This window comes from Hordeum vulgare, chromosome 3H (genome assembly GCF_904849725.1).
Source record: "Hordeum vulgare subsp. vulgare chromosome 3H, MorexV3_pseudomolecules_assembly, whole genome shotgun sequence".
In the NCBI taxonomy this organism is placed as follows: Eukaryota; Viridiplantae; Streptophyta; class Magnoliopsida; order Poales; family Poaceae; genus Hordeum; species Hordeum vulgare.
Window position 1 is genome coordinate 257,049,388 of NC_058520.1, and position 16,000 is coordinate 257,065,387.

A 16,000-nucleotide genomic window follows, 5' to 3' on the forward strand; every position below is an offset into this window, starting at 1 on the left:
TTGAAGCAATTACGAACATCCTTCGTTCTTAGATACTCAGAAATCTGAATGATGGCGATGTGCGCAAGAATCCCCTGGAGCTCAACTCCCCTGAAACTCAAAGCAGATAGGAGGCACCAGGACAGGACTCCGTCACATCAAAATCATATAAATTTCACAAATACCCGCGTGATCCTAAAAAAAATTTGAGTGAGAAAAGGAGTAGAGTTAAAGATTTCCTAAGCCGGGAACATCACCAGAGCATAGAAGAGGAGAAAAAAGAATCCTACTCTCCGATATAACTAAGACTCAAAACATTTTCTAGACTCGACTCGGCCATGTACGATCACACAAAGGCTCCTATGGTCGTAAGGCTCTGATTACCAACTTGTAACAACCAAGATGTGGTCCTTTCCGATCTGGGGAACGAGGCCCCGAATTGGAAAGAGCGCATCTAAGCGTCTCGCAAACAGGTAACACAGCACATACATAGTAACAAAGATAGACAATCAGGGGTTCAATTGCCTTCTTATAAATATATCAGAGTACATCACGCATACAACCAAAGTAGTTCCGCTACGGACTACAAAATAGAGAAAAGGCTATGCTACCCTGCCTGCAGGCCCACGATCACGACCACGCCTTAATCTTCTAGATAGTTCACGTACAGGCGATCTGTCTCCTCATCGTACTGCCATGCCAGCCGCGTGCCGTCGGGGTCATCTGTCTGTGGGGTACCTAAACCTGTTGGTAATGTGGAGGAATCCGTGAGCCACGGGGACTCAGCAATCTAAGACCTTGGTGCCAGAACTAGTCAAGTTATTAGGCAGGATAAGGTGAAGTGTATAAGGTTGCATCATCCTAAGCTTGATTTGGTGGCTAACTTACGTAGAGCATTTATGAAGGTGGGCTATACTAGCGGCCGTGAATACTTGATCACTAAGTGATCCTGAACACCTACCTACGTCATTCATAACCCCACCGTGTTCCCGATCGAAGAGAGATCTTCGAGGGGACAGTCACGGTTATGCACACAGTTGGCAACTTTATTAGCTTTTGTTTAAGTTATCTAATACCGGATGTTAACAAAATATTCCAAGTTGCCACATAACCGCGGGCACGGCTTTCCAAAAGATTAAAACCCTGCACGGGTGCTCCAACTAGTCCATCACAAACGTACACAAGCCGCAAAGTAATCCTCTATCACGAATCTCGTGATCTCGTCGGATTCCTTAGAGGAAAACCTTAACTCTAGGGAGAACCAAAGCTTCACTGGGATTCCTATACGCAAGATATATCGCTAAGGTAAGGCAAGACTAGCAGGACCTCCCGACGTGTCGACAACCCTGATAAGAGCCGCGTATCTCAGTCTTAGGACACGTCGGATGAGCGATGGTTACCATGCCAAAATACAAAGTTGCCCCGGGGAGCGTAATAAGCTGCTCTCGGTTGGATCAATGCTCACGAGGAGCACTGGCCCGGGTAGTTGATTAAATTCCTCGGGGTAGCTATTCCCTATGCAGATTATTTTTAAGTGATTAGCAAATTAACACCAATATTGGGTCCTGCCGGACAAGCCTTAGCACTACACGATTTATCGAGGGGGTCCCCATAGCAACCCCGAACGTGTTAGGAGCGATCAATAAGGAATCAAACACCGGTAGCTGGTAACTAAGGCGGCAATAACGGAACAAAGCACCCGGAAAAAGGCTAGGCCTTCCGTCATTTACCAAGTATATAGGTGCATTAAATTAATTAACAAAATTTAAGATAATTATATCAAGCTCATGTTGTCACATGAGACAAAGCACCTGCATCTAGCAACACTAACATTAGTAGCTGAGCAAAGCCTACTTAGCCATTAAAGTTTGCTAGGTAGGGATAGTGTTTGGTTTCATGGCATATCAGGAGGCAATTTAATTCAGTGGTAGGAAGCGAGCAATATGACATGGAAACGCAAACTAGCATAACAAGTCTAGAGATGGAATCAAGGCCATATCATCTTGCCTGTGATATCCTCACCTTGGAATGGTTCTTGATCGTCCTGCACGTTCTCTCCTGACTCCACGTATTCGTTCTCCGATCCCGGTGCTACCCAACATAATAATAACATCCAATGAACAATAGCACCTCAAGATGCAACAAGCACATGATGCATGAGATGAATATGAGCATGCATCACTATTTCTATCACTAGCACAAGCAAAAGAAGCCTAAACATGTTCCTGGACAGAACTGCATGCTAAACTATTTTGACAGGCATGATAATGACATGATCAGATGCGTCTCGTGAAAACGATGCAAAACCATATAAAGAACATTACAATCGGAGCTACGGATCAACGGGAATCAACGAAACAAGATATGAAGCCCTACGTGTCAAAATCATCACCACACACTCAAATGGCACAAATCTAGTATTCCCAGGTTGCCAAGACATAAAAAAACCATCATGGATGGGTTGGAGCAAAGAAGAACACCACAACATCAACTAAGCACTCACAATCATCAAAATGGCAAAACTACACAATTTGTCATAAACTGCATCATAGCACTTTGTGAGCTATATGCAAAGCACCTACAACCACCCAACTATGACAAATAATATATGTGGCTGTATGAAAAGGACGTGGATGTCGCCTAGAGGGGGGGTGAATAGGCGCTTTAACATAGTTAAGGTTTAGGCTTGAACAAATGCGGAATAAAACTAACGTTTAATATGTGAAGCACAAAACCTACAAACAACTAGGCTCACCTATGTGCACCAACAACTTATGGTAAGCAAGATAAACAACTAAGTGATAGCAAGATATATTACAATAAATAATATGTCTATCACAAAGTAAAGTGCATAAGTAAAGGGTTCGGGTAAGAGATAACCGAGGCACGGGGAGACGATGATGTATCCCGAAGTTCACACCCTTGCGGATGCTAATCTCCGTTAGAGCGGTGTGGAGGCACAATGCTCCCCAAGATGCCACTAAGGCCACCGTAATCTCCTCACGCCCTCGCACAATGCAAGATGCCGTGATTCCACTAAGGGACCCTTGAGGGTGGTCACCGAACCCGTACAAATGGCAACCCTTGGGGGCGGTCACCGAACCCGTACATGTGGCAACCCTTGGGGACAGTTACCGGTACCCGTACAAATTGCTCGGGGCAATCTCCACAACCTAATTGGAGACCCCGACGCTTCCCGAAGCTTCACACCACAATGATTGAGCTCCGAGACACCACCAAGCTTCTAGGACGCCAAAGCATCCACGAATAACAATATCAAGGGTACTAAGTACCAAAGGTAGTAAGCTTCTCAACTTCTCACTTCCACGTATCACCGTGGAGAACTCAAACCGATGCAACTAATGAAATGGCAAGAACACACGAAGTGGTCAAGTCCCTCACACTCAAATCCCTCCACAACAACAAAAGCTATGGAGAAATACGAGAGGAAGAACAAGGAGCTCACAAAGAACTCCAAGATCAAGATCCAAGGGGTTCCCCTCACATAGAGGAGAAAGTGATTGGTGGAGATGTGGATCTAGATCTCCTCTCTCTTTTCCCTCAAGAACAAGCAAGAATCATTGGAGGGATTGAGAGTAATCAAGCTCTAAGAATGTCAACAATGGAGGTAGAACAAGAGCTCAACGGATGGATAAGACCAAGGGGGAAGAAGACCCCCTTTATATAGTGGGGGAAAGAATCAGACCGTTACCCCCACTCTCTGCCCAAGCTCCAGCGGTACTACCGCTGGCTGCAGCGGTACTACCGCTGGCACTCCAGCGGTACTACAGCTGGCACTCCAGCGGTAGTACCGCTGGGCCCCTGGTAGTGCAAAGGCACTACCACCGCCAAGAAAGTCTTCGCAAAAAGGTCCGTCCACGAACAACCGCTAGGCAGGCGGTACTAAGCTCCTGGAGCGGTACTACCGCTGACCAGGGGCGGTACTACCGCTAGGGCCAGCGGTACTACCGCCAACTCTAGCGGTACTACCGCTAGGTCCAGCGGTACTACCGCTAGGTCCAGCGGTACTACCGCTCGCCATTGAAACAGCCATAACTCTCGCATACGAGCTCCGAATCGAGCAAACCCAAGCTTGTTGGATTCAGGACGACAAGGGCTATCCAAATAGTGGCTGGAAATCTTAAGACCATGCGGTTATGAATATGCCAAAGATATAGAGATGTGAGATCTCTATGAATGAAGAACCGGCAAAAACTCCAACATCGAAAACATCATAGTAGATGCATATGGACTCCGTTTTCGATGAACTCGAGCTTGTCACAAAGATGACCATAAGCTCTAAAAATCACAAAGAGAAACACGAAACAAGAACCAAGAAGTATGATGTAAGGATGCAAATGGTTTGAGCTCTCAACGAACGATACGATCAAGCTACTCACTTGAGAGCCCCCCTTGATAGAACAACAATCTATCCTAACCAGAAAACCTATCAAGGGCAAACCTATACCTTGCACCTCGTCCTCTTGAGCTAGATGATGATGATCTTGGCTTCCTCAAGATGGACCACCTTTCTTGATTGTGTTGGCTTGATGAAGACTACTTGATTGCTCCCCCATACTCACTATGGGTGAGCCACTCTTCATCATATCTTCACAAGTCCATTGCCACCACAATGGACGGCAAGCTTCAAGCATGCTATCTTCGTGCTGATCCACTTGAACTTGCACATCACAATCTTGATGACGATCACAACTTGACGTCATACTCCATGGGTTGTATGAGATCTTCCCTTTGACGCGAGCCCATGGAAACACACCTAACCCCCACATAGAACTCTCACGAAGACCATGGGTTAGTACACAAACACGTAATGGACAATGCTTACCATACCATGGGATCACTTGATCCCTCTCGGTACATCTTGTACGCTTTGTGTGTTGATCATCTTGGTTTACTCTTTGTCTGATATCTTGATCAACCATTGATGATGATCACAACTTGACATCATACTCCATGGGTTGTATGAGATCTTCCCTTTGACGCAAGCCCATGTAAACACACCTAACCCCCACATAGAACTCTCACGAAGACCATGGGTTAGTACACAAACACGTAATGGACAATGCTTACCATACCATGGGATCACTTGATCCCTCTCGGTACATCTTGTACGCTTTGTGTGTTGATCATCTTGATTTACTCTTTGTCTGAGATCTTGATCAACCATGTGTCTCTATGACCATTCTTTGGATAATACCTTGAATACCATCTTGGTCATCATATAAACTCCTTGAACCCAACAGATGGACTTCAAGAAGTGCCTATGGAAAAATCCATACCATGGGATCACTTGATCCCTCTCGGTACATCTTGTATGCTTTGTGTGTTGATCATCTTGGTTTACTCTTTGTCTGAGATCTTGATCAACCATGTGTCTCTATGACCATTCTTTGGATAATACCTTGAATACCATCTTGGTCATCATATAAACTCCTTGAACCCAACAGATGGACTTCAAGAAGTGCCTATGGACAAATCCTATAAATGTAACTTAAGGCAACCATTAGTCCATAGGAATTGTCATCAAGTACCAAAACCACATATGGAGATATATGCTCCAACACTGTAGCTAGCCAAGAATACTACCAGCACAAGCAAGAATCACACAAAAAAGGAATTAAACACAGGAAGATACAAGGCTGCAAACTTGCCCAAAACCAACAGATCTCAGGGATTTAGTGAAAATTCTTGCACCTAACTTTCTGTCTTTGCTCTGAAGCTTTTTGACAGCAGCCAAAAAAATACCTACAGGGCTCCAAATAACATGAAATTTTTCAGGGATCTAGACAAACATATCAGGTCCAACTTTCTAGTTGAAAGCTAGGGATAGATCACAAAACAATGACCAGCACAACCTCATCTACAGGAGAAGAAAATATAAACAGATTCTCTTAATCTGGAATTTCAGTCACATGCCTACTTTGGGTGGGCACAACTTGCACACATGAATACCAAATCATGAATTGAAACCAACATGTGGTAGAGGGGGTCACCCTCTACCACCACAATCAAGAAACAAATACAAGAGCACCTCATAATCCATGGAACCAAGCTCTAAACTTAGAAGAAACTGTAAATATGACTTTTCCATAAAATGTTCCAATGGCAAAAATGATTTCACCAATGGATTCCTGGGATCTTTCTACCCCAAAAACATATATAAAACACATCCACGTGCTTGGAGCAAGTGAGCTCAAATTAGGAAGGAAAAATTACATAGAATCCAACATAGTGAATAGTGCAACATTTCATGCAACTCCCACTAGTACAACTATCACATATCTATGCTCATGTGCACAAAGACAATATGGACATGAGGGTTTGGACCCCATGTTGGTGTCAAGCACATCAACAACACAAATACTTCTCTCACTATGTCACCCACACACACACTTCATGCCCTCTCTCATATTTAGCATGAGGAGGTGCACAAGTTGCAAATGGGGCTGCTTTCACCACATGCATATCATCAACTCATATGCATGTTATCTAGTAGAAACCACACCAACTACACATGCTATCAACACAAAAGAATGCTAACACATGCATATGGCACTTACACACACATCCATACATACACTAGCTCCACCACATGGTGTGCAACACACACACACACACACAATCTGCCATAAACTAGCCACTTAAGCAAAATAATTCAAGCCACCTACACTTACATCATCTACAAGGGAGGCACCACACACACACCTACACATGTGGCTAACACCGTGTGTAAGCACACACACACACACATACACCTTACACATGAACACACACATGCATCACACAATCTGCCACATCTATAGCAGCAAAAGGAAGATGATATGCCATTTGTCACCTATGGATTTAGGCACAAGAATAGCAACAAAGCAAAGAGGCAAAAAAAATAGCAAGAATGGAAAAAGAAAAGGGGGCACCCTGGGATTCGAACCCCTGTGCCCCTGGTGCACTGCAACACCACAACACCACTGCGCTACACTGATCTGCTCGACAGAGAAGGTAGCATAGAGAGGTCAACTAGTCCCTGTGTGCTACTGTGCAGAGCAACGCAAAACAAATAAAGTGCCGAGGGGGGGAATCGAACCCGCGCCCTCCATCAGGCACACAACACTTGCTACCATGCAACAAATCCTACTACAACTACTATGATACGGCATCTGAACTTATACACGCAACAAAATAGAAGAAGAACCCTCTCTGCTTATCTGCTACCGATGGCTGGCCGGAACAAGGGAGGTGCTCGCCGGCGGTACAGGCTAAATCCTACTACGACTCGTGGATGGGAGGAAGCCCACACACACATGAGCTCATTCCAACATCTAGCTATGCCCGAGGGGCTCTGCAGCGACGTGACCACGGTGATCGGCAGCACCAGCGACAGAGATAACACGCCGATGATTTCTACTGCTACGATGCTCGATCTGGGACAGGGAGGAAGGAGGAGGAGCACTACCTCACGTACGGGTCGAGGAGGGAGCGGCCCGTAGAGGAAGTAGAGGAAGAAGGGCGCCGGTGAAGCCACTCGGCGGAGGAGAGGCGCCGTCGGGAAGAAGAGGAAGCAGTGCGGGGGAGGACGATCCAGCGGCGGGAACGGGCTCCTGGAGATGCCCTCGAGCTTCTGGGACCTTCGCCGAGGAGGAAGACAACGCAGAACGATGGCGACGATGAGCTTCACCCGTCGGCAATGGCGGATCCGCCGCTCTTACCTTGCTGCGACGTTGCAGAGAGGAGGGGGAAGAGATCTGGGTGGAGCGGCAGCGGAAGAGGGAACCCTAGCCAGGGCACGAACGCCAAGGGGGTCTACATAGCGTGAGGGGGAGTGTGGGCGTGCCGTCGGCCATGTGTGTGCGCCCTCTCTCGGTGGAGCAGAGGGGAACGAGAGAGACGGGATGACATGTGGGGCCCTCTGCCTCACTGGAAAGGGGAGGAAGAAAGGTGTCGTGCGCGTGAGAGAGGGAAGGATGGGCCGGCCTAGGTGGGAGAAAGCCCACTAGGGCGGCAGATAGAGGAAGAAACTCCTGGGCTAAATCCTATTAAAAGAAATACCAGAGAAAAGAAAAATATGTTGGGTAACGTAGCATAAATTCAAAATTTTCCTACGCATATTCAGATCTTCCTATGGAGAGACCAGCAACGAGAGAGGGGTAAGAGCATCTTCATACCTTTGAAGATCACTAAGCGGAAGCGTTGCTAGAACGCGGTTGATGGAGTCGTACTCGCAGCGATTCCGATCTAGTGCCGAACAACGACACCTCCGCGTTCAACACACGTGCAGCCCGGTGACGTCTCCCGTACCTTGATCCAGCAAGGAGGAGGGAGAGGTTGGGGAAGAACTCCAGCAACACGATGGCGTGATGTCGATGGAGAGACGAGGTCTCCCGGCAGGGCTTCGCCAAGCACCGGCGGAGAGGAGGAGGAAGAGGAGCAGGGCTGCGCCGAGAGAGAGGGAAAAACCGTGTGTCTCAATGGCCAAAAGTGCCTGATATATATAGGGGGAGGGGAGAGGGGGTGCCACCCCTAGGGTTCCCACCCTAGGGGGTGCGGAAGCCCCCCCAGATGGGAGGTGCGGCGGCCAGAGGGGGGAGGAGGGGGTGGCGCACCATCTGGTGGGCCTTAGGCCCACCTGCCCTAGGGTTTGCCCCCCCTTTTCTCTCCCTTGCGCTATGGGCTGAGTGGGGAGGCGCACCAGCCCACCTAGGGGCTGGTTCCCACCCCACTTGGCCCACCTTATCTCCCGGGGTCGTTGCCCCCCCTTCGGTGGTCCCCCGGGGCCACCTCCGGTGGTCCCGGTGGTCCCGGTACGTTACCGGTGATGCCCGAAACACTTTCGGTATCCGAAACCATCCGTCCTATATATCAATCTTTACCTCCGGACCATTCCGGAGCTCCTCGTGATGTCCGGGATCTCATCCGGGACTCCGAACAACTTTCGGTAACATCGTATAACAATTCCCTATAACCCTAGCGTCATCGAACCTTAAGTGTGTAGACCCTACGGGTTCGGGAGACAGGCAGACATGACCGAGACACCTCTCTAGCCAATAACCATCAGCGGGGTCTAGATACCCATGGCGGCTCCCACTTGCTCCACGATGATCTCATCGGATGAACCACGATGTCAAGGATTCAATCAATCCCGTACACGATTGCCTTTGTCTGTCGGTATAGAACTTGCCCGAGATTCGATCGTCGGTATACCTATACCTTGTTCAATCTCGTTACCGGTAAGTCTCTTTACTCGTTCCGTAGCACGTCATCGTGTGACTAACTCCTTAGTCACATTGAGCTCATGATGATGTTCTACCGAGTGGGCCCAGAGATACCTCTCCGTGACACGGAGTGACAAATCCCGATCTCGATTCTTACCAACCCAACAGACACTTTCGGAGGTACCCGTAGTGCAGCTTTATAGTCACCCAGTTACGTTGTGACGTTTGATACACCCAAAGCACTCCTACGGTATCCGGGAGTTGCACAATCTCACGGTCGAAGGAAAAGATACTTGACATTAGAAAAGCTTTAGCATACGAACAATACGATCTAGTGCTATGCTTAGGATTGGGTCTTGTCCATCACATCATTCTCCCAATGATGTGATCCCGTTATCAATGACATCTAATGCCCATGATCAGGAAACCATGATCATCTATTGACTAACGAGCTAGCCAACTAGAGGCTTTCTAGGGACACATTGTGATCTATTTATTCACACATGTATTACTGTTTCCTGTTAATACAATTATAGCATGAACAATAGACGATTATCATGAACAAGGAAATATGATAATAACCATTTTATTATTGCCTCTAGGGCATATTTCCAACAAAATAGACACACGGCTTTCTGTTGGAGATAAAAACAAAATAAAAATGCCCCTGGTCATGAAAACATTTAACCTATTTAAATAAAACAAGAACAAGATTTTTAGGAGCCAACAATATTTCACAAAACAGAATGAATGCCTCTGTTTTGTACTTATTGTACCTGCTTAAAACACTTTTAAAATCACCAAACTAGCACAACTTTACACCCACAATATCCCCTAAATAACAGACATTTTCAAATCACCTTAGGAGCAAGCAAATATTTGAACTAGGGAATTAAAGAGAGAGAGAGAGGGGTTTTGTAATCAAAGGGTTTTGCAACCCAACTATCACCACAAACACTACTACTACTCACCACAACACATATGCACCAACATCACATGAAATCACAAGACACCACATCATCACCACCACACTTGCAATCACAAAGTCTCAAAGAAACATGGAAGATATGATATGACCTGCATGCATGCAAGGAAGAAAATACAAGGGACATCACATGAAGTCATGGCACAAATGATAACATCATATCCCTGACAAGGTGGACCCACTTGCAATAGGTTCCAAATAGGGAGGGTTTACACTTGGGGCACTACACAGGCTTGTGGGCCCCCTGTAGCACGTCTGCCCTACCTCTTCCGCCTATAAATTCAGAAAAATTCAAAAACTGCGAGAGAGATCCACGAAAATACTTTTCCGCCGCCGCAAGCTTCTGTCTCCGCAAGATCCCATATGGGGCACGTTCTGGTGCCCTGCCGGAGGGGGGATTCTGATACGGAGGGCTTCTTCATCAACACCACGACCTCTCCGATGATGCGTGAGTAGTTCACCATAGACCTTCGTGTCCATAGCTAGTAGCTAGATGGCTTCTTCTCTCTCTTGGATCTTCAATACAAAGTTCTCCATGATCTTTATGGAGATCTATCCGATGTAATCTTCTTTTGTGGTGTGTTTGTCGAGATCCGATGAATTCTGGATTTATGATCAGATTATCTATGAATCTTATTTGAGTTTCTTCCGATCTCTCTTATGCATGATTTCATATCCTTGTAATTCTCTTCGAGTTGTGTGTTTTGTTTGGCCAATTTTATCTATGATTCTTGCAATGGGAGAAGTTCTTGGTTTTGGGTTCATACCGTGCGGTGACCTCACCCAGTGACAGAAGGGGTAGTGAGGCACGCATCGTGTTGTTGCCATCAAGGGTAAAAAGATGGGGGTTTCATCATTAGTTTGAGTTTATTCCTCTACATCATGCCATCTTGCTTAAAGCGCTACTCTGTTTGTCATGAACTCAATAAACTAGATGCATGCTGGATAGCGGTCGATGTGTGGAGTAATAGTAGTAGATGCAGAAAGTATCGGTCTACTTGTCTCGGACGTGATGCCTATATGTATGATCATTGCCTTAGATATCGTCATGGCTTTGCACAGTTCTATCAATTGCTCGACAGTAATTTGTTCACCCACCGTATTATTTGCTATTTTGAGAGAAGCCTCTAGTGAACACTATGGCCCCCGGGTCTACTTCACACCATATTTTCAGCCTTACAATTTTACTTCGTTGCACTTTCCGCCTTCAGATCTCACTTTGCAATCAATCTTGAAGGGATTGACAACCCCATTATAGCGTTGGGTGCAAGCTCTTTTGTGTTTGCGCAGGTACTCTGGACTTGACGCGATTCTCCTACTGGATTGATACCTTCGTTCTCAAAATGAGGGAAATACTTACTGCTCCTGTGCTACATCGCCCTTTCCTCTTCAAGGGAAAAACCAACGCAAGCTCAAGAGACGACAGAATCGTCGTAGCAATTGGTCACTATTAATCATGTTTTTCCGCGTCGTGTGGGATGGACCCCCTATCGCTCACACAAGCAAAGCGATAGATTAAAACTACGCCATGAGAAGGGTTTAAAAACTGTTTGTATAGGGCGTCGCTGCACCAGTGAGGTCACGTATTGTATTGTTGCCACTAAAGAGAGAACGATGAGGTTTGATCATATTGATTGATCTCTTCGTGTATGCATTACTATTTGGTTTAATGAGACATGATATATGAAGAGAACATGCAACACATGAACTCTCAAAATGCGTAAAGTATAGTGCCATCACGCTCCTCGCCTCACAATAATCCACTATTTAAAGGCAACACCCGAGTAACTCCATGATCCAACACACACTACTCCACATCTTCCTCCCTTGCACCACATGTGCCATGATTGTTGGCGGCAACGCTCTCTAGGAGAGCCTTTCAACACAGATGAAGCATGATGTGGCTACCCTTACGGCCGCCTAGTAGAGCTGTCGTGTGAGGCAGATCGAGGCCGACATGCCGACCATATCTCACCCGAGGTCTCTTAAGATGAGGACGACCCCGATATGGAGACGGGTTCCAACGACACCGCTCCCAGAGTCCGTGCATGTGCATGTCGGCTCCCCAATGGAGCAGGCGTAGGCACACTTCATCACCGCCATGGCAGAGGAGCAGCGTGTGCTGACGCCTATGTGGGTGTTCCAGCAGGCGTAGGAGGAACAATAGTACATCATCTTCCCCCTAGAGCAGCACTAGCTAGTGGAGGGACAAAATTGACAGCGAGCGCACGAGCAAGGAGGCGACGAACCACAACTTCGTCGTGAAGCAACGTGTGATCTATGAGGTCGCCCACACTCAAGGTTTCGCTCGCGAGGATGCGTCCGTCGCGGAGGTGCAACAACTGCATGCGATCGCGGATGAGAACAATGCCAACCATGCCTCCTACGCGCTGCTGACAAACTTTTGGGCGGCCCGGTGGGACGACGACAATGCCAACGCCATCATTTTCATCGTGGACCTCACGTCCACCGACGACGACAAAGGCGTAGACTCCTGTGAGGCTAAGTATTGCATGGGAGGCAGTAAGATCTTGTGTCCATGTGGGTTGTCAGTCTCCCATGTTCTACTTTTCCTTTTCACAAACCGCAACTTTACTTTATGGCTCTTATTGTCGGTTCTCATGAAGACGACAGATAAAGGACGACAAGAGGTTGAACGCCACACGCCGTCGTATGATAGCTTTCGCGTTGAAACGATATTTCCGAAATGTAATAAAATCCCCTCATGTTTTTATGAATGTCGTTCGATTTATATGAAATTCATCGTGTTTTTATGAATTTCGTTCGATTTGTTTAATCAGTTGTTGAAATGGATGTAAACAATGTTATATATCGACCTTCAACATTAATATTTATGGGTTGATCTCTCGTCCCAACGGATGCGGGAATTAATTTATACTTCTCCGTTTTAAATATTTGTAATTTTTAAAGATTCAACTATCAACTACATATAAAATAAAATAAATGACCTTACACTTTAAATTATAACTACATACATCCGTAGTGAATAGATTACAGGAAAATCTCTAGAAATACAAATATTTAGGAAACAGGGTATATATCGTAATTGAAGATGACGATTTCGGGCTTTTTCTCCCCGCTTACTCCCTTAGAGCAACTCTAGCAGACCCCGCATCCCGCCGGTCCGCAAAACGCGTTTGCAGTTCGCGCAAAACCGTTTTTGCGGACCGGCGCAGGCTGGCACAGATGCAAACCCCGCATAATGGACCCGTAAAAAGGTATATTCGCGAAATATACTTTTTTACGGGCCGGCTTTTGCGGGTTCTGATCTGGCACAATGCTTTTCTTTGATTTTGCAACAACATTATAGATACAAAAGATATCACCAAATCTTGGCTAGAATAGCAAAACCAAAGAAAACAAGAACCACAAGTATGCATTTCAGAAGATTTCCAACTTCCATAACTACTCCCACTAGTTGAAGCAATATCTTCTCCATGCACTCATTGTTGATCTACGAAATCTTGATCTTGCTTTCTTCATTCTTCATCTTTGGTTACAAAGAAGTAGACGTTGCTTCCCCTTTAGTTGCACATGCAGCCACATCATTGCTTTCGATTGTACTAAGGAGTGTACTAACATCTATTAAGTTTCTTTCTATCAACAAATCAATGTACTCGCCTTCCCAAAACCAAAATGAGCATTCATCATCCTACACAAAAGAATGAGCAAGCTTGAAGTGAGCTACCGCAATTGAACTAAAGAAATGAGCTATGGAACGAGCTACCGCAAGTGCATGTACCCCGTCGTTTTCGTATTTGTAGAACACCCATCCGGGATGCGTCGGCGTGCCCGAAGTGAGCCGCAGCACTTGGCGCCGGCAGTCGTCGCACTCTATGAGCGGCATCGGCAGGCCACAAAGACTCTGCGCGAGCGCCGAGCCCGGTGGACGGCCGGACGAGTCCATGCCCGCAAACCTTCGACGACGGCGGGCGGACGAACCCGTGCCTGCATGAGGCGATGTGCCCTTGCATGGGCTACAGGAGAGGCTCCCCGACCACTCCATCGCCTTGGGCAGCAACCGGCGACCGGAAAAAGACAAATCCGGCGGCCCGCGATGAAGTGCCGCAGATCTGCAAATCTGGCGGCCCGCCGACGCAGGGGAAGGGAGGTGAGACCTCGTGCGCGTGGCGGCCTTCCGGCGTGCTCCTGCCGGCTGCTGTCGTCGAAATCTTGGGCGGCGATCGGCGACGGTGCGAGGGGGGAGAGAAGAGGTGGTTGGTGAGAGAAAGCGCGAGATGAACTGCGAGGGGAAAACCCGCGTTTTACCGAGCGGAGTCGGGATTTTGCCGCACCCACTAATTTGTTTTATGGGCCGGGGCGGTATGCGGGGTGTGATCGGGCTGTTTTTTTGCTCCGAACCGTATTTTGACGGTTATTTTACGGGCAGGGCCGGGACGGTGGTGTGCTAGGTTTGCTCTTATCCTCCTAGAAGCAAAAATCCCATTCATAACCTTTCACGTCCACACCAGCGGAAAATAGTAGTAATAATCCCCGCGTCGCGTGCGCGTGCGATGCTTTCGCGCCGGCGTCGGCCACGGGTGGTGCAGTGATGGTGGGCTTCTTCCGCAGCGGCAACCTTGCCTCGAGGGTGTTCGACCGGCAGTTCCTCTCTCCGCGCCCCGGCGCAACCGTACGCTTCTTCCTCCTTCCTCCCGCCCCGCTAACCCTCAGAATCGGTGATAGGGGTAGTGCTCTTGCGACTGTGGGCACGCGGAGGGCGGCCGAAAGCGGCTGCTTTCCTTGCGTTAGGGCGGGCAGAGGGTGGTGTAGCTGTGGTTGCCGTTGCTACACGTGATTAGCCTTTGGCCTCTGGGGGGGTTTGGGGTGGGGTGAGTGTAAGGGTAGGGATGGTGGATCTATCACTCCCATACACGAATTCGAGTAGCAGTGGCGATTACAAGCTGATACACGAACGGGGAAATGGAGGAAGAAGAACACTAGCCGCCGCCCGTCCGTTGCCTGATCCTTCGCGGATGCCCTAGCCGATGGAGTTGACCTCCTTAAGTAGCCTCCGCTGGTGGGCCGGTCTGGTGCACCCAGTCCGGGCCGGTGTAGCGAGGGTTGCTCTTGCGCGGGCGGCCCAGTTGCGCGCCGCCGTCCCACTGCCAGGTGGGGTCGCGTGGTCAGGGCCCTTGACATCCCCTCCTTCCAGCATTGGGAAACCTGGCTTGCAGCGCTGTTTTGTCTGCCGAGGTGATGCCGAGACCTTCAGTGGACCACTTCATTTGCACCTGTTCCCGCATCGCGCCATTCTTCTGGCGCCATCTTGATTGGAGTACTGCCATTGGTACGGCCAAGTCCTCCCTGGATGATGGCAGCGTGTCGGATATCTGCGTGCCGGGAGTAGAGCTTGACGAAGTTGAGAGACGTGGAAGACGGGGTGCACCGTCGCTTGTGGAGGAAGCTCGAGCTTGTAGGCGACATCGTTGACCTTGGCGATGATGGTGAAGGGGCCGTAGAACTTGTAAGAAAGCTTGTGGTTGGCTCTTGGGGCGATGGATGTCTGAATGTATGGCTGCAGCTTGAGGAAGACACGGTCGCCCACTTGGAATTGTCGGAATGAACGCTTCTTCTCCGCTTGGTTCTTCATGAGTTGCCTTGCGCGATGTAGTTGTTGCTGGATCACGTTTTGCATGGTCGCGCGTTCCTCCAACCATGATTGCAGCACCGACACCGTACAGGAGGTAGTCGCTGTGATTCCCCAGTGTCTTGGCTCGTGTCCGAACATGGCCTTGAAAGGTGTCATCCCGGTCGCCAGTGGTGGGACGAGTTGTACCAGAACTGT

The 16,000-nt window shown here is 48.0% G+C and overlaps 1 protein-coding gene across 4 annotated transcripts in view; it reads left to right on the forward strand.

Moving 5' to 3' along the window:
• Window positions 1-14,667: 14,667 nt before the first annotated feature.
• LOC123443632 (light-mediated development protein DET1) overlaps window positions 14,668-16,000 on the forward strand; it is a 45,258-nt gene continuing 43,925 nt past the window's right edge. The window contains exon 1 of one of the 4 annotated variants that reach the window (XM_045120109.1): window positions 14,668-14,845. In XM_045120109.1, the coding sequence (XP_044976044.1) occupies window positions 14,765-14,845 (81 nt within the window). In that variant the 5' untranslated portion in view covers window positions 14,668-14,764. The remainder of the gene's footprint in view (window positions 14,846-16,000) is intronic. The other 3 variants (XM_045120110.1, XM_045120107.1, XM_045120108.1) reach the window with 3 other exon arrangements.